Raw genomic sequence first — 16,387 nt, forward strand, 5'->3', positions numbered from 1 at the left:
AGAGAGAGAGATGGAGAAAACTGACTCTTTGCAAGCGGGACCCGGAGAAAAGAGAGAAGGCTACAGCCGCCAACGGAGGGTCCGACAGAAATACCGAGAGAGAGCGAGAGAGAGAGAGAGAGAGAGAGAGAGAGAGAAAGAGAGAGAGAGAGAGAGAGAGAGAGGTAGAGAGAAAGGGAGAAAGGGAGAGGGAGGGAAAGCTAGTCCACCTGGCAAGCGATAGTGGGGGCGGCGGCCTTCTCAGCCGCGACGAGCGTCGACCTCGAGCGTCTCCTGCGCCGAGCCGTCCATCGCTCCCTCCTCCGGCTTCTGCGCGACCCTGTCGCGCCAGACAAGCCACCCGCCCTCGTCGCCGGCTGCGTCCGAGAACGATCCCCATCTCGACGCGCTCAGGCCCGCGCTCGCCGGCGTGAGCGGGCTCCTCAGCGCGTCGCTCGCCGCGCTAGGCCTGCGCGTCCACCCGTCGTCGTCGTCCTCGTCGACGACGTTGGAAAGCGGCGAGAAGAGGGCCGAGAGGGGCGTCGACGAGGCGAGCGACGTCGGCGAGCGGGTCGGGGTGGACGAGGACACCGTGACGGGGGACAGCTGCTGCTGCTCGTCGTCGACGGCGTCAGGCGGCGTGCCGCCCGACGACGAGAAGCTGCGGTCGGGGAACTCGTAGCTCCCGCAGAGCGACTGCGGCGCCGGGCCGACGAAGCTCGCGCCGAGGGAGCCGACGAGCACGTCGAGCTCGTTGACGACGTCCTCGCGCTTGATCGCGTCGAGGCGTCGCAAGGACGACGACGTGCGCGATGGCGCGCTCGAGGCGATCGAGAGGAAAGAGGTGCGCGAGGTGACCCGGTCGCCGAGGGAGGTGTCGAGCGGGACGGGGAGGAGGGCGTGCTGCGCCGCGAGCGACGTCGGCAACGACGGGATCGGGTCGGGTCGACGGCGCTCGTCGCTGCTGCCGCTGCGGCGCGAGTGAAAGATCGACGAGCCGAAAGGCGAGACGTCGTGGATGGCGGGAAGTTGCACTTGCGACCAGCGCATGGCGTTGAGGCCGGACAGCAGGGGCAGCGAGTTGCTGCGCCCGTGCACGTGCGACGACGATGCGCTCGAGTCGCCGCCGAGCGAGGACCGCGGCGGGATGAGGGCCGACGAGCCGAGGCTGGCCGAGCGCGCGAGGCTGAGCCCGGGCGACGACGACGAGCGGCGCGGCACGATCGACGACGCCGACGAGCGCAGGTACGGGGTGCCCGTACGACCGCCCGGGATGCGGTTCCACCACGGCCTGCGGGTCGGCGCAGCACCAGGCTGGACCGTCGTCTCGCCGCCGCTCCCTGCGACGACCTCGAGCGCGTTCTCGCCGTCGCTGCTCGAGCGCGCGCTCGCCTGCGGGCGCGTAGGAGCAACCAGGCTCGACGCGCGGAGGTCGCTGCCGCTCGTCGACGGGCCGCGGCAGGCGAAGGAGAGGCCCGACGACTCGGACGCGCGCGACTCCTCTTGCGGCGACGGCGAGCGACGACGCATGCGGCGCAGCGCGAGCGCTGACGTCATGAGGAGCGACGGCGACGAGGTCGTGCGCTTGGAGCGCGAGAGGAGGCTGCCGCGGCGGCGGACGCTGCCCGAGGGCGGGGTGGACGCGAGAGACGCGGGCGACGAGTTGGTCGGCAGGATCGACGGACGAACGCAGCTGCCGCGCCTCGTCGGGAAGGCCGACTCGCACTGCACCGGCGGGAAGGACGACGGCGAGTAGAGCTGGTCGGGGCTGCGGGTGCTGACGCCGAACGCGAGAAGCTGTGGCTGCGGCTCGAGCTCCTCGTCGACGGCGTCGACGCTGCTGGCGAGTGGCAGGCTCGGCCTTCTGCCCGTGAGGACCGTCGGCGACATGGACGACTTCTGGTCCGTGCGCCTCCTCGGCGCCGAGCCGAATGGCGTCTCGAGGCCGAGCGCGTTGTCGGTGGGCAGGACGAGCCCGAGCTGGAGCGCCGCCGCGCTCGAGAGCGACGATGCCGACGACGGCGACTCGAGGTGCTCGCGGAACTGCGAGCCCGTGCTCGACGCCTGGCGGTAGAGCCCGCTCGCGCCGCCGAACGTCGACTCGTCGACCGAGGCGCGCGACGGCGCCGGCGTCAAGACCCGCTCGAACGCCTCGTGCTCGCCCTCGCTGCCCGGCGCCGGCGCCGAGTACCTGCTCGTCCTCGCGCTGCCCTCGTGGCTGCCCTCGGTCGCCGGCTCGTGGATCGCCTCGAGCGCGCGGCGGAGCCTGATCGCGCCCGCCTCGTCGGCGACGTCGAGCGTCGACCGTGCGCCCGACGCCGACGACGGGCGCAGCGAGGCGATCGAGCGTGCGCCGCGCAGCGAGGCCGACGAGATCGAGGGCGGGATCGAGCGCGCCGCGAACGGGTCGTCCTCCGACTCGTTCGGCTCGACCTCCCAGAACGACATGTCGCCCGTCGGCGTCGGCGTCGTGCTGCTCCTCCCGCTCATGCCCGTGCCCATGCCGCTCGTTCTCCTGCCCGCCGCCACGCTGCGCAGCAAGCTGCCGACCGACCCGCTGCGGCGACGACCGCCGAGGGAAGGCGACAAGGTCGACGCGGCCGCCGGCGACGCCGAGCGCGTCGAGCTCATGCGCGCGTCGGGCACCGGGCCGAGGCGCGGGAGCGATGGGCGGCGGAGCTTGCGCGGCGACGACGATGCGCTCCTCGTCGGCTGCGGGCGCACCGGGCGCGGCGACGACATGGGCGAGAAGTACTTGGACGAGGGCGCGTCGGTCGACGGGTGGCTCGGTGCGCGACCACGCTCGGACGAGCGCGAGGTCGACGAGGAGCGGTGGTGCGGGAAGCGGTAGGGCGAGGCGGGACGGGCGGTGACGGCGGACGAGGGCGAAGGCCCGTGCGCCGAGAAGGTGCGGGTGAAGGTGCGCGAGAGGAGGGGCAGGGTGCTCAGGGCGCTGCTCGTACGACGCCCATAGCCGCGCCCGACCGACTGCTCGAGCGTCGGCGAGCTCGACAGCTCGTCGGCCGTGCTGTGGCCCGCCTGCGCGTGCGCGAACGCCCTCGACGACGAAGGCGGCGGCGTGCTCGTCAGCAGCGGCGGCAGCGAGTGGTGTGCGCGCTGCGTCAGGCTCGTGCGCCGCTGCGAGAACATGGGCGGGAGCGACGGCGAGATGCGGCCCGTGCGGCGGCCGCTCGGGAGCGGCGAGGGCGACGGCGGCACGACGAGGTCCTCGGACCGGCCGTGCTCGTCCTCGTCGTCGGCGCCGTCGACAGACGACGCGTACGTCGACGTGGGCATCGTCTGGAGGTGCGAGTGCATGTACGGGTGCTCGAGCTCGAGGGCGTCCTGGTCCGACGGCTCGGTGTCGCCGGTCGTCCCGAGTGACAGGAACGACGTGTGCGCTGCGGCCTTGCGCTTGGCCGAGTTGCTGCCGAAAGGCGCCGAGCCCGACGACTGCTGGACCGGCGAGCGGTACGCCCTCGCCGTGGGCCGGTCGGGCGAACCCGTGGCGAGTCGACGGGACGTCGCGAGCGGCGACGGGTGGGCCCAGGACGAGAACGTCGAGTCGAGGGGGTTGAACGAGGGCGAACGATGAGGACGAAGGTGCCGGACCGAGGCAGAGGGCGTGAGGGAACGGCGATCGAGATGAGGGGTCCGAGCGGGCAAGGTGGTCGAGCCTGTGGGCGATGCAGGTCAGGTTCGGCTCGCCTCGAGGAGGGACGGGCGGGACGCACCTGCGACCGAGAGCGTCAACGCCCACCTCGAGAGGACGAGGCAGCTCACGACGACGTAGGCGGTCGTCGAGCTGGTTGTGCCGAACAGGGTCGGAGCGGACCTGCCGCCGATGCCGTCGAGGATGATGTAGTTCTGGCGGACGGGAAAGATGACCGAGGTGATGTCGAGCGCGATGCCGAACAGCTGTGCGAAGATGAGGACGGCCTGTACTCGAGGACGGGGTCAATGCGCTGCGAGGCGAGAGAGGGTCGACGGGGAAGAGGCGGCTCACCTGCAGCGAGAAGACCTTGACGATGCGGCGAGTACTGGCTCTTGACGGCGCGTACCAGGCGCCGCTAGTGGATGTCGCCGGCTGAAGATGCGCGCAGCGCTGCAGAGAAGGGGCGCAGTCAGGGCGATTCGCGTGACGAGGCAGAGATGGCGAGAGCACGCACCTCGGCGTCGAAGCTTGGTCCGTCGAGGAACAGCTTTCGAGTGAGAAGGAGAGAGACGAGGGCGAGCAAGACGAGGTGCAGGACGGCGCGGCCGACCGAGAGGGCGAGGGTCGTCGAGTGAGGAAGGGCGACGCAGAGGAGGACGACGTGCAGGACCGTGGCTGTGGTGGCAGCTTCGTGTCAGTAGGAGAAAGCTCGACGACGAGGTAGTCAGAAGAGGACGCGCCTGAGAGAACGAGGAGCGAGAGAAGACCCGCCAGAGCGAGCCGGTCGCCGTTCGAGCGCGAGCGGCTCTCGGCGTCTTGATCTTGGTCGTCGGCGCCGCACGTGTTGAGGATGAGGAAGATGTCCACTGCGAGAGATTGCGGGTTGTCAGGGCCGGGCTGTGAACGAGGGAGATGCTGACCCTCGTCCCGCTCCGCGGACGCTCCGAGCGGAGGCGGGCCCTCCCCTGCGACCCCGCACTCGCGCAGGCCGTGCACCTCGCCTCTCTCGAGAGCTTGGAGGACGAGAGGGAAAGGGAAAGCGAGACGCACTGAAGAGAGAGCCGACGCAGGCCATCGTGCCCGCAACGAGCGAAGCAACCCGGCCGTTCTCGACGCCCGAGCCTGCGAGCGCAACGAGGGCGCACGCGCCGTACAAGCCGACACACAAGGTCGACGTGCCGATGATACTGCTCTGGATTGGCGAGGCAGACCGCGCAAGGCGAGGGAGGTGGAGGATGACGAGAGGGAGGAGCGAGAGAACGAGGGTGTGGGCGAGGGCGAGGAGAAGGAGGGTCGGGGCCATGGTGGGCGGCCGTTCGAGGGTGCCGAGAGGGCGAGTGGGGAGCCCGGCGGGATCGCGGTGAGGCGCCCGCTTGACTAGGTCGGCGAGTCGAGAGGGCGAGGTGGTGGGAGGAGGAGGGAGAGAGGCGAGTTGAGGGAAGGGAGGCGTGCGCGCGTCTGCGGCGATCTCGTCCGTCGACGAGTCTCACGTGAGCGCTCGCCGGCTGGAGCAGCGGTCGTCTCGTCGCAGCAGACCTCGAAGCTCTCGAGCTGCTCGTGCTCTGCGCCCGCGGTCGCTCGCCAGAGAGAGCTGATCTGCGAGCGCGCTCGTCCAGGCGCGCAGCTGAGACCGTGGTCTCAGGGGCGTCCGCCCTCATCTCGCGCGGACGCGAGCTCGTCGCCCCCGCGCTCGCGAGAGGAGAGGCGGACGAGGTACCGGCTCGACGAGCTCGGGCGGGACGAGCCGGCGAGCAGGAGCACGGAGCGCAGACTGGGCGCAGGTAGGAGCGCAGGCGGCATTGCAGCGGTGCAGCACTGAGTGCGGTACGTGTGGAGAGTGAAGAGAGAGGCCGAGAGACGAACGGAGCGAGGGCGGCCAACTCGCCGCGCCCTCTCGCTCTCGGGCCGCCTCTCTGTGGCCCAGGTGGGTGGAGTGCAGCTATGTGGACACAGAGGGGACCTGTCCAAAGCAGCCCGCCGTCTGTGAGGAGAGCGAGCGCGGCGAGAGGGAGAATGTCTCATCTGGATTCGCGCCGAGGCGCGCCGCCGGTTTGGATGGTCACCTCCCTCCTCTTCACTCCCTCACACCTCTTCAGCCGGTCTGCTTGGTCGCTTGCCCTCCACCTCGACTGCCCGCACACCGACCCGGCTCGGCACCTACCTCCCTCGCTCTCGCCCCTTCCTCCTCTCCTCGCCGTCACGCTCACCGCCATGTCCATCGTCGCCTCGCTCCAGGGCCGCCAGTCCGCCAAGCCCCAGGGCTTTCTCATCACGCCGTGCGACCCCGAGGCCTCGCCGCGCAAGACCGCACCGCGCCCGCCGGCCAGCCCCGACAAGTCGGCCCCTCTCGTCACCTCCCCCTCCCCCTGCACCGCATCACGCGCTCCACCGCCCGCCGCCGCCGCCCGCATGCCGACGCCCGCCGCGACCCCGACCAAGCGCACGCCGGCGCGCAAGGCCGACACGCCCTCGACGACGCCTGTCCGCTCGACGCGCAGCTCGGGCAAGCCCGACCACTACAAGCCCCTCGAGGGCGCACCGACCGACACGCCCTCGAGGAGGAAGCCCGCGGGCTCGCCGTCCAAGCGGCAGCGCGTCGTCGACACCGACACCGACAGCGACGACGAGTTGATGATCAAGCCGCGCACCCCGGTCAAACGCACGCCCACCAAGCGCGCGGCATCCTCGACCAAGGCGAGCGCGGCCAAGCCGCCCAAGGTGCAGCTGCCCTCGCCCGCACCCGAGCCCGAGCACGTCATCGCCGACTCGGAGGAGGGCGAGGACACGACGCAAGCGGCGGTCGAGCGCGCTGTGCCGAACGACCCGCAGGACGAGCACGTCCCGGCCGCCCTCTCGCCGCCGCCTCGCGAGCGCGCGCAGCGCATCGCTGTGCTCCCCCTCCCGTCCAGTTCCGCTCCTGTCACCGACACGCCGTCCAAGGCGCGGCCTACGGCGGCGCCGAGGACCGTCACGCCGCTCAAGAAGCGCACTCGCCGGGCGGCCGCCGAGTCGGATGCCGACGAGGACGTCTTTGGCCCTGTCGCGTCCACCTCGACGCCGACCAAGAGCGCCGCCCGCACGCCGGCGACGACGCCACGCCGCTCGCCGTCCAAGACGGTGACGCCCTCGCGCTCGTCGTCGCGCATCCAGCGCCTGCCCGCCTCGGTCGCCGAGATCGCCAACGCGCCGGCCAACCTGCGCAGCCGGCTCGTCGGCTTCCACATGGAGGACGATGGGTACGGCGCCGAGGTGCTGCGCTCCCAGGCGGACGAGCGCGACAGCGACGAGGAGGAGGACGAGGACGAGGAGGCGGCGGAGCGTGCGGTCGAGGAGGACGAGGTCGAGGCGGCGCGGCGGCGCGCCGAGAAGGGCAAGGGGAGGGCGCTCATGATGGAGGAGGACGAGCTCGAGAACCACGACATGCTCGGCGCGGGCGAGCAGGACGACGACGACCTCACCCTGCCCGAGCCGCCGAGTCACTTCCACCAGGCCGCACAGGCCACGCCTTCTTTCCTCCCGGCCAACGACTCGTCCTACGTCTCCTCTCCCCTCGCCACCCACCTCGCCTCGACGCTCGCCCTCCTCACCGGCGCACGCCTCCCCCGCCCGTTCCTCGCGCCCGACGCCGTGTCCACGCTCCCGCCGCGCGACATCGGCCTCCTCGGCCTGCCGTACCTCGAGGGCGGCTTCGACGAGTGGGAGCGTCCGCTGCGCAGCGCGCTCGACGAGTGCGTCACCAAGGGCATGGGCAACGCCGTCATGCTCCTCGGGCCTCGCGGCGTCGGCAAGACGATGGTCCGTCCTCCTCTCCCTCACCCTTTCCTCTCGGCGCCGAGACTGACTTTCCTGCCGCCCTTTGCAGCTCGTCGAGCGCACGCTCGCCCTTCTGTCGCACGTCCACGGCGCAGACTCGTTCGTCACGGTGCGCCTGTCGGGCCTCGTGCACACGACCGACCGCCTCGCGCTGCGCAGCATCGCCGTACAGCTGCAGGAGCAGGGCTTCGGCACGGCGGGCCTCTTTGCCGACGAGGGCGACTATGTGCGTCCGCTCTTCCTCTCTCTCTCCCGCATCCTCCTTTGCCGTCTCGCCCGGGGACTGATGAGCCTGCTTCCTTGTCGCAGTCGAGCAACTCGGCGACCATGTCGACCCTCCTTCGCCTGTTTGAGCCGTCTTCGGCCTCCACCGCGTCGTCGACCGGCGCCAAGGCGAGCAGCAGCAGCAGCAGCAGCAAGCCGCTCGTCCTCATCGTCGACGAGTTCGACCTGTTCGCGGCCCACCCTCGCCAGAGCTTCCTCTACTGCCTCCTCGACATCGTCCAGGGCAACCGCCGCAGCGGCGGGTTCGCCGTCGTCGGCGTCTCGGCTCGCGTCGACTGCCTGTCGCTCCTCGAGAAGCGCGTCCGCTCGCGGTGCCAGAGCCACGTGCTCCAGGTCGTGCCGCGCTCGAGCTTCGAGGCCCTGTGCGCCATGGCGGCGAGGATGCTCAAGGCGGACGTGCGCGCGTGGGAGCTCGTGCGCGGCGAGGAGGGAGCGGCATGGGCTCGAGGCTGGAACGGCGAGGTCGAGGTGCGTCCCAACTTCTTTCTCTCTCTCTCGCTCGCTCGTACCCTACAGGCGTCACTGACACTCTCCTCGTCGTGCAGCGCTTCCTCAAGGAGAAGAAGGTCGTCGAGTACCTGAACCGCCTGTGGTCGATCCACGGCAACGTGCCGACCGAGCTCCGCTCCGCTCTTGTGCGCCTCCCTCTCCTTCTCTCCAATACCCGCATCGTCCAAGTCCCTGACATGTCCTCGCCCGATAGTCGCACCTCTGCTACCGCCTCGACTCGCACTCGCGCCTGTACGGCGTCGGCCAGAGCGTTCCTCGACTCTCGTTCGACATGCTCAAGCCGCCTCCTCGCACCAACGAGAAGGCTCGCGACGACGTTCTCAAGCGTGAGCTTTCTCTCTCTTGCTCTCCCTCGCCATTGCCGGGACCCTCACTGACTTTCCGCTGCTCCCTCGCGCACAGACCTCTCGATCCCTCAGCTCACGGCGCTCATCTCGGCCAAGCACCTCAGCACCTCGACGCTAGACCGCCAAGCCGGCTTCAACTTTGAGATGGTGTACGACGGCTACCTGTCGCACGTCCGGCGCGTCGCCGCCTCGACCGCGACCGGCAGCGGCGGCGGCAACCTGCGCGCCCTGTCCAAGCCCGCCCTGCGCGAGGCGTTCGACGCCCTGCGCGCGCGCGAGCTCGTCCTGCCGCGCGCGTCGAGCGGGAGCGGCGGTGGCGCCTTGACGGCCGGGACGGGCCTGCCGGTGAGCGTCCCGGGCGTCGCGTACCGCGCGCCGACGCAGAGGGACCCGTGGAGGATGTACCGCCTCACGACGTGGGCCAAGGACGTCGATCGCGAGGTCGAGGCGAGGGGCGCAGAGTGCCCGTTGGCGCTCAGGCGGTGGTGCAAGAACTGGCTCGACTGAGCGGCGAGGAGAAGGAGGGGGACGGGCTCGAGCGGGTGGTGGTCCTCCTTGGACACTTTCTTGTAGACTCGCATGGTTATCGATGACTCTTGATCTCGACGACGACCAAGAAGACAGAGCGCGAGAGAGAGAGACAGAGCTTGTGGCACAAGAAAGACGACTCGGAGCTGCTGCTGGCACGCTCTCTCGGCTCTCGCAACGCTCGACGAGCACGTACAAGTACTGCTGCACTGCAAGCCCGCACGCCGACGACGAACGACCCGCTCGCCCTCGCGCATCTACGGCAGCCACGCGACGCACGTCGGCTGGTCGACACCCTTGAGCCTCGCAACCTCCCTCAGCTCGTCCTCCTTGCCCTGCGTCACCTCGTACACGACGCACTCGCTCGTGCGCTCGAGAGGCACAGCGAGGTACCGCCCGTCGGCGCTGACTGCAAAGTGGCGCGGTCCGCGGCCCTCGAGGTTGAAGAAGGTGGCGTCGTCGCGCAGGAGCGAGCCGTCGGCCGCGACGGGGAAGATGGTGAGCGTGTCGTACGGCGCCGGGTTGTCGACGGGGCAGCGGTTGGTCGCGTAGAGGAACGTGCCCGAGGGCGAGAGGGCGAGCTCGGCGGCGGTCCAGTCGCCCGGGCTGCATGGGCGTGAGAAGGAGTGTCAGGGACCCTTGCGCGGCTGATAGAAGGGCGGAGAGAGAGAGAGAGAGACGCACGTGTCCTTGGCGTCGGGAGGGAGCACGCTGACCTCGCGCTGGATCGCATTGAGCCGGAGCGCCGGCTGGTTCTCAGTCGGGTACTCGACCTCGAGCACGGCGACCGTGTTGCCCATCTCCTCGATCAGGTAGACGAGCGTGCGGCTCGAGCGCGCGTTGGGCGGCGAGAAGATGAGGTGGCGAGGACCGTTGCCGGCCGGGCGCGAGATGGACGGGAGGGAGGAGGGTTTGCCGGACGAGATGTCGAAGACGCGGATCACGTCTGCGCCGAGGTCGGCCGCGAGGAGGTACTTGCCCGTCGGGTCGACGTACCTGTCGGCGCAAGGGGTCAGTCGCCTGTTCGTCCATACGAGAGAGAGAGAGAGAGAGGACGCACACGCCGTGAACGTGCGGAGCCTCCTGGCGCTCCTTGTTGGGCCCGACGCCCTTGAACTTCTGCGTCTCCTCCGAGCCCTCAACAAACTTGCCCTCGCTGTCGAGCTCGACCGACGACAGGCTCCCGCCCGAGTAGTTGGCCGAGTACAGGTGGCGGCCGTCGCGCGAAAGGGCAAAGTGGACGGGTCCGGCGCCGACCTTGGCCGTGCCGCCGAGCGGGGCGAGCGTGCCGGCGTGCGAGTCGTACGAGAAGGCGTGCACGAGGCCATCGGGCTCGGCAAACTCGGCGCCCGTGTAGACGAGGGGCCGGGTTGGGTGCAGGCTGGACCAGGTCGGCGCGGCGTCGAGCTTGGCCGTGTGCGACTTGGCGAGGGTGCCGGCGGCCGGGTCGAACGTGAGGATGTCGACGTCGCCGCCGTAGCCAGAGGTGAGGAGGCGCAGCGGCATGGTAGCGGTCGAGTCGGGGCGGCAGTCGGTGAGTATGGGGAGGAGGAGCGACGTGGTGCGGCTGTGGGTAGGCGGCGCGCGTGTGTGCTAGGTTCGCGCGAGGTCCAGGGCAGAGCAGGGAGCTGCGTCGATGTGGGTGGAATGAGAGAGAGCGAGGCGAACGGAGCCGACGTCCTCGGGCGAGATGACAACTGGCCGGCGCGCTTGCTCGCGGGCCGAGACGAGAAAGGCGAGACAAGCACTGCTCGAGTTGCACGGCGACGACAGGCAAGGGAAAGGGAAGCTACAGAAGGAAGAGATGCACGGAGCAGGAGCACTCGCGCGGGCTCAGGCGCCAGCCGACTTGAGGTCGTCCTTGACGTCGTCCTTGAGGTCGTTCAGGCTCGCGCCCTCGCCGTCCTCCTTCTTGACAACGCCGTTGAAGCGCACCCGGTTCGACGACTCGCCGTCCTGGTAGCTGCCGGGGAGGAGGAGCGCGGCCGCCTCGTCCTGGAAGTCCTGCAGACGTCCGGATCGCGAAAGGAGAGGAGGGTGAGCGTCTCGCTCTGACCGCGCCGTGCGAGGTCGTTCAGGCGAGAAAGGGACGCACCTGAATGGCGTCCGGGAGCGTCTCGGACTGCTTGAGGATCGCGTAGAAGCGGTACACGGCGTAGCTCGCGCCGAGCGAGAGGGTCGCGAGGATGGAGAAGAAGGCGGCGAAGCACAGGACGCCGAAAAGGACGAGGCCTGCGGGAGACAGGGCACAATGTCAGCTCATGCAGAGGTACCCTGAGCAGAGAGCTGGGACGCACCGGCCGTGGCGAGCGCCCACGAGATGAGGACGGTCGAGACGACGAGGGCGGTCCCGCCGACGACGAGGATCGTGCCGAGTGCGAAGCCGGTCCACGCCAGGACGGGGAGGAACGCAAAGAGCGCGAACACGCCGAGGAACGAGGCGCGAACCGGGTGACCTTGGGCGCGTTTCGAGAGCGAGTCGACTGCCGGCTCGAGGTAGCGCGAGTGGAGGCTGCGGTGCACACGAGGGGTCAGCTCTGCTTGGCGGCGAGGGTGTCCAGGGTGCACGCTCACCGGCTCGCACGGCCGTTGAGCGACTTGGTCTGCGAGGTCGTCACAGGCGGGGGGGAGGTCAGCGACGAGGACGAGAGGCGGAAGGGGGGAAGGCGAGAGGGGGACGCGCCTGCTTGCTGAACTCGTCGAGCGCCTGCTGCTTGTAGCTGTCGAGCTTGTCGGAGCTCAGGTCGAGGGGAGCCATGGTTGAGCGTGATGACGGAGGAAGAGAGGCGCGCGAGTCGATGAGGCGGCTCGAGGGAGAGAAAGAGACCTCGTCGTCGCGTCTGAGGGAGCGGCGTGGGCTGCGATGCGCAGAGGCAGACGTCGTACAGCTCTAGCCAGCTACAGCGAACCACCCGCTGGCGAGGTTGAGGTCGCTTCGCTCGCTCGACTCGTCTTCGCCTCCCTCTCTCCCTCCTCCCACGCACCTCTCGCGCGCACTAGCTGCCACTCAGTCACTCGTGCTTCTTCTACCCGTGCGGTACACGCGCCGTCATCCCTGTCGTCCGCCTCGCCCGCCTGGTGTCGCCTCGCGTCTTCATCATCTCGGTTCATCATCTCGGTCGAGCCATCGTTCCATCGGTCGTGCGCCGTCTGCCAGGTCCTGTCGAGGTCCATCAGAGCTTCTTCTACGAGATGGCAGTGCGTCCACGTCCTCTCCTCCTCTCTCATCCACCCTCCCTCCCTCCTCCTCAGCGTCCCTCTCCCCCCTCGTCCCCCTATACGCCCCACACCGACCACGACGGCTGACTCGTCCTCCATGCACTCTCGCAGACCTTCAACGACCTGCCCATCGAGCTCGTCCGCCGCATCTGGTCGTTCCTTGCGCGCGACCGAGCCGGCAAGCGTCACCTGTGCACCGCCGTCGTGCCCGACGTCCGCCGTCACAACTTTCGCTCGACTTTCATCTCTTCGGCAGAGCGCCTGCACACCTTTGCGAGCCTGGTCAGCCGGCCCGACCCGCTCTCATGGTGGTTCGTCGGCATCAAGGGCGTCGCCGAGAGCGTGCGCGACCTCGAGCTGTACCACATCGGGGTCCCGAGCCGAACCAAGGACGCAGTCGCGTCAGAAAGGATCTTTGCGTCGATGGCGTTGATCTTGCGCCGCTGTCGCGGCCTCGAGCGCCTTTTCTGTCACGGCCCGAGCGCCATGCCCGTCCTCCTGTCGTCTCTGCCAGCCCCGCCGCTCGACCTCCTCAAGCTCAAGGAGATCTCGCTCTACGAGTTCGGGACATATTCAGAAACGTCCCCGTCGTACGGTCACTTCGCCCGTCTGCGTCGATTCCCTGCTCTGCGCGATCTCGTCATCGACTGCATGTGGCACGAGGGCGAAGCATTCGGCGCGGTCCAGACGTACCGACCGCCCGTGACTGGGCCGTCGCCTGTCACCAACCTGTCGCTGTCCGCCGGCGAGAGCCTCACGACGCCGGCGGCTGCCGTCTTCATCGCCGACTTTGCGCAGTTGACCCGCCTCGAGATCACTCTCCGCGGCGGCGTCGACCTCGGGTCGTTGCTCCAGGCGTGCCCAGTCGCACTCAAGGTCCTCACGATCCACTACTGCGAAGAGCTGCTCGAGGGCGAGGAAGAGGTCGATCCGGTCAACGTCGAGGCCGACCTCGCGCGCTTCGTCCACCTCCGGGAGCTCACGCTCGGCAAGGGCACGTTCTCGCCGACGTGCGAGCTGTTCCCCATCCTCTCGTCGCACGAAGCTCGCCTGCGCACCCTCACCCTCGAGCCGGGCACCACTCTCGTCGCCGACAAGCTCCGCAACTTCGTCTTCGCGCGAGGCGGTCCGTCTCGCCAACTCGAGTACCTCGTTCTCGACTCGGTCAGCTTCTATTCGTACCCGCGTCCCTCCCTGTTCCCCAACCGCCGCGACGTCATCGACGGCACGTTCCGCTTCGAGCGCCGATGGATCCTGCCCCAGTGGACCCGCCGTTTCGGCCTCGGCGACGCGCGCGCCGTCATGGCCGCCGCCAACCGCGTCGGCGTACGGCTCGAGGGCACGGTCGTCGAGGCGGTCGAGTACGACGCGGTGCGCGCGAGCGAGGAGGCGTACCTGCAGACGCGCCGGGACGAGTCCCTGTACTCGCTGCGGACGTTGTTCAAGGAGGTCGAGGGCTGAGGGGGGCCGAGCGTCGAGAGTTGCAACGTGTGCCGCTTGAACTGTTCTCTCTGCTTCGTCTTCACGAGAGTGAGAGGAGCCTGAGCGCGACGCCGGTGCATTTGAAACCGGTCGGCGGTGACGGTCCGCTCGCCTTCTCTCGCTCCACCTCGACTCCTTCTCTCTCTCGCGCTCACCTCGCCGACTAGATCCGCCTCCCAATAGACTCGATAGACAGATGCCGTCGCCCTACACCCTCTACACCGGCGGCTACGCCGACCGCAGCGTCTTCACCCTCTCGTTCGACCCGACGCAGGACGAGCCGCAAGACCGCCTCGTCGTCACCGACAGCTTGCAGCACGGCCGGGCACCTACCTGGCTCACCTTCTCCCAAGACGGTGCGTCCCACGCCCCCTGCGCTCCCTCACAGAGCCCGCACGAGCTGACCTTGCTCTCTCCTCCACTTCGCAGGCTCGAAGCTGTACACGACGAGCGAGTGGAGCGAGCCCGAAGGCGAGATCAAGACGCTCGCCGTCGGGTCTGACGGCTTGCGCGAGGACGACGCTGGACCTCAAGCCTCGACCGGTGCGTCCTCTTCCTTCCACTCGTCCCTCAACCGGCCTTTTCCTCACGACCAACCTCGCGACTCAGGCGGTCTCTGGGCGTGCCACACGGGCCTCGTCACGTCGACCAAGCCGCACCTCCTCGTCACGGCCAACTACAAGGGCCCGTCCTTGAGCGTCGTCCCCCTCCAGGCCGACGGTACCTTTACCGGCGCGTCCAGCTTCGACGTCCTTCCCGGCCGCGCTCTCGGGCCCGTCGACTCTCGGCAAGAGTCGCCGCACCCGCACGGCGCGCACGTCGACCCGCTCGGCCGCGTCGTCGTCGTTCCCGACCTCGGCACGGACGACCTGCGCCTGTTCAAGATCAAGCCCGAGGCGCTCGCGCAGCCTGGTGCGCCGGCGTCGGCGGCACTCGAGGAGTACGACGCGATCCACCTCGAGGCGGGCGACGGGCCGCGTCACGTCCTTTTCTCGCCTGTGCGCAAGAGCGGCTCGAGCGGCGGCGGCGGCGGCGACGAGGCGCTCCTCTACGTCCTCAACGAGCTGTCCAACTCGCTCTCGGTCCTCCTCGTCACATATCCCGCCACACGCGCGCCCGCACTCGCATCCGCATCCGCGCCAACCGCCCTCCCGACCTTCACCCTCCTCCAATCGCGCATCTCGCTTCTCCCGTCCTCGCCCTTCCCGCACCAGCCCTCCTTCGCGACCTGGCACGCCGCCGAGCTCGTCCTCACGCCCGACGGCCGCACCCTCATCGCGTCGAACCGCGCAGAGGGGCACGATCCGCTTCACGGCTCGCGCGACGGCCCGCAGGACCTGCTCGCCGTCTTTGCGGTCGCGGACGATGGGCGCATCGACGAGGGGAGCAGGCGGCTCGTCGAGTGTGGCGGGAGGGCACCGAGGCACTTGAGCTTGTGCAGCGAGTCGGTGACGCGGCAAGGGAGGGGGGACGCGGCGGTCGATAAGGGGCGGTACCTCGCCGTGGCGGCGCACGACTCGGACGAGGTCGTGATCATGGAGCGGGTGGGCGCAGATGGGAGGGAGCTCAAGGAGGTTGCGAGGCGGCAAGACGTCGGCAGGCCCGGCGTCGTCGTGTGGCTCTGAGGAAGCGGTCCGTGCAACGGCAGCCTCTCTTTCGCTCTCAAGGTCTCTCTCTCTCTCTCTCTTCTCGCTCGAATGGGACAAGGAGGGGCACAGACAGAGACGTTGCAGATCCAGAGTTGCGCTACTGAAAGGAGAGGGAACGCGGGAGACAAAGACGGACAAGCGAGGGAAGGGGAAAGGGGAAGAAGGCGAGCGAGGCGGGCGAGGGAGACGAGCGAGGGCGACGGAATCGGGAGGGCCTCAGTCGTTCTTGGGGTTCTCGTCGCTCACCTGCGGGGCGGCGAGGCGAGTCAGTCGAGGCCGACGAGCCGGGCGAGAGGGGAAGAACGAGGGCAGCGCACCTTCCATTCAGCCGAGATCTGCTTCTTGCGGTCGGCGGCCTCCTGCAGGCGGTCATTGCGTCGACGTGTGCGGCGATGGAGCGCGTTGTGCGGGTCGGCGGGGCGTTGGCGAGTTGAGAAGGTCGGAAGGAGGGGCCGGTGCGAGGGCGCGCGGGAAGGGAGAGGGAGAGGGGGACAAGGCAGAGGACGTCAGCGCTCTCGAGCGGTGGAGCTGGTGGAGAGAAAAACGGACGCACTTGGTCGGGATTCTGCTCTTTGAGCTCGGCGGTGCGGCGCGAGACGAACTCGGGCCAAGTGCACTTGCCGCTCTTGCTGCTCGACGGCGACGACGACTTGGACTTGGCGGCTGCGTGTGCTCGATCCGAGACAGGTTGCGCGTCGCGAGATAGATTGCGGGGGAGCGAGAGGAGGTGCGGACGAGGACCGGGCCGGCGAGAGGGGCGAGCGAGGAGGACGGACGGGGGGCGAGGAGACGAGGTCAGCGCGACGGTGCAAGGGTGGCGCAAGAGGGAGGGAGGGGCAGGACGACGGGACGCACACTTGGTCATCTTGGTGGTGCTTGTAGAAGGGTGGCTGCGCAAAGAGGTGGGAAAGGAGTGAGCG

The 16,387-nt window shown here is 69.1% G+C and overlaps 7 protein-coding genes across 7 annotated transcripts; 3 read left to right on the top strand and 4 right to left on the bottom strand.

Moving 5' to 3' along the window:
- Positions 1-240: 240 nt before the first annotated feature.
- On the bottom strand, positions 241-4,937 carry RHOBADRAFT_51376 (uncharacterized protein; the record flags this gene model as incomplete). The annotated part of the gene is made up of 6 exons (XM_018415807.1): positions 241-3,656; positions 3,714-3,918; positions 3,986-4,084; positions 4,149-4,309; positions 4,402-4,500; positions 4,685-4,937. The coding sequence occupies 6 exons, from the start codon at positions 4,935-4,937 to the stop codon at positions 241-243; spliced, it is 4,233 nt and encodes a 1,410-aa protein (XP_018273580.1).
- Positions 4,938-5,845: 908 nt separating this feature from the next.
- On the top strand, positions 5,846-9,195 carry RHOBADRAFT_51377 (uncharacterized protein; the record flags this gene model as incomplete). Its single annotated transcript, XM_018415808.1, has 6 exons — positions 5,846-7,429; positions 7,497-7,673; positions 7,757-8,200; positions 8,278-8,367; positions 8,436-8,568; positions 8,645-9,195. 6 exons carry the CDS (start codon positions 5,846-5,848, stop codon positions 9,094-9,096), a joined length of 2,880 nt encoding a protein of 959 aa, XP_018273581.1. The 3' UTR covers positions 9,097-9,195.
- Positions 9,196-9,306: 111 nt separating this feature from the next.
- RHOBADRAFT_51378 (uncharacterized protein) lies at positions 9,307-10,623 on the bottom strand (the record flags this gene model as incomplete). The annotated part of the gene is made up of 3 exons (XM_018415809.1): positions 9,307-9,723; positions 9,802-10,113; positions 10,178-10,623. The coding sequence occupies 3 exons, from the start codon at positions 10,621-10,623 to the stop codon at positions 9,375-9,377; spliced, it is 1,107 nt and encodes a 368-aa protein (XP_018273582.1). The 3' UTR covers positions 9,307-9,374.
- Positions 10,624-10,950: 327 nt separating this feature from the next.
- Positions 10,951-11,875, bottom strand: RHOBADRAFT_41528 (uncharacterized protein; the record flags this gene model as incomplete). Its single annotated transcript, XM_018413900.1, has 5 exons — positions 10,951-11,121; positions 11,213-11,349; positions 11,415-11,629; positions 11,702-11,720; positions 11,797-11,875. The coding sequence occupies 5 exons, from the start codon at positions 11,873-11,875 to the stop codon at positions 10,951-10,953; spliced, it is 621 nt and encodes a 206-aa protein (XP_018273583.1).
- A 434-nt stretch (positions 11,876-12,309) lies between these two features.
- Positions 12,310-13,797, top strand: RHOBADRAFT_41529 (uncharacterized protein; the record flags this gene model as incomplete). The annotated part of the gene is made up of 2 exons (XM_018413901.1): positions 12,310-12,315; positions 12,448-13,797. 2 exons carry the CDS (start codon positions 12,310-12,312, stop codon positions 13,795-13,797), a joined length of 1,356 nt encoding a protein of 451 aa, XP_018273584.1.
- A 195-nt stretch (positions 13,798-13,992) lies between these two features.
- On the top strand, positions 13,993-15,482 carry RHOBADRAFT_51380 (uncharacterized protein). The gene is made up of 3 exons (XM_018415810.1): positions 13,993-14,174; positions 14,248-14,361; positions 14,428-15,482. Exons 1-3 carry the CDS (start codon positions 14,015-14,017, stop codon positions 15,441-15,443), a joined length of 1,290 nt encoding a protein of 429 aa, XP_018273585.1. The 5' UTR covers positions 13,993-14,014; the 3' UTR covers positions 15,444-15,482.
- A 201-nt stretch (positions 15,483-15,683) lies between these two features.
- On the bottom strand, positions 15,684-16,332 carry RHOBADRAFT_41531 (uncharacterized protein; the record flags this gene model as incomplete). The annotated part of the gene is made up of 4 exons (XM_018413902.1): positions 15,684-15,713; positions 15,785-15,826; positions 16,021-16,130; positions 16,323-16,332. The coding sequence occupies 4 exons, from the start codon at positions 16,330-16,332 to the stop codon at positions 15,684-15,686; spliced, it is 192 nt and encodes a 63-aa protein (XP_018273586.1).
- Between the last annotated feature and the right edge of the window lie 55 nt (positions 16,333-16,387).

Source organism: Rhodotorula graminis, assembly GCF_001329695.1.
Source record: "Rhodotorula graminis WP1 unplaced genomic scaffold RHOBAscaffold_2, whole genome shotgun sequence".
Classification (NCBI taxonomy): domain Eukaryota; kingdom Fungi; phylum Basidiomycota; class Microbotryomycetes; order Sporidiobolales; family Sporidiobolaceae; genus Rhodotorula; species Rhodotorula graminis.

What these genes read in the sequence shown, in the direction of transcription:
- RHOBADRAFT_51380 (XM_018415810.1), top strand. Translation starts at nt 14,015, where the DNA reads ATGCCGTCGCCCTACACCCTCTACACCGGCGGCTACGCCGACCGCAGC. An exon ending in GCTCACCTTCTCCCAAGACG is followed by an intron (nt 14,175 to 14,247) that starts GTGCGTCCCACG and finishes TCCACTTCGCAG; the next exon opens with GCTCGAAGCTGTACACGACG. An exon ending in TGGACCTCAAGCCTCGACCG is followed by an intron (nt 14,362 to 14,427) that starts GTGCGTCCTCTT and finishes CTCGCGACTCAG; the next exon opens with GCGGTCTCTGGGCGTGCCAC.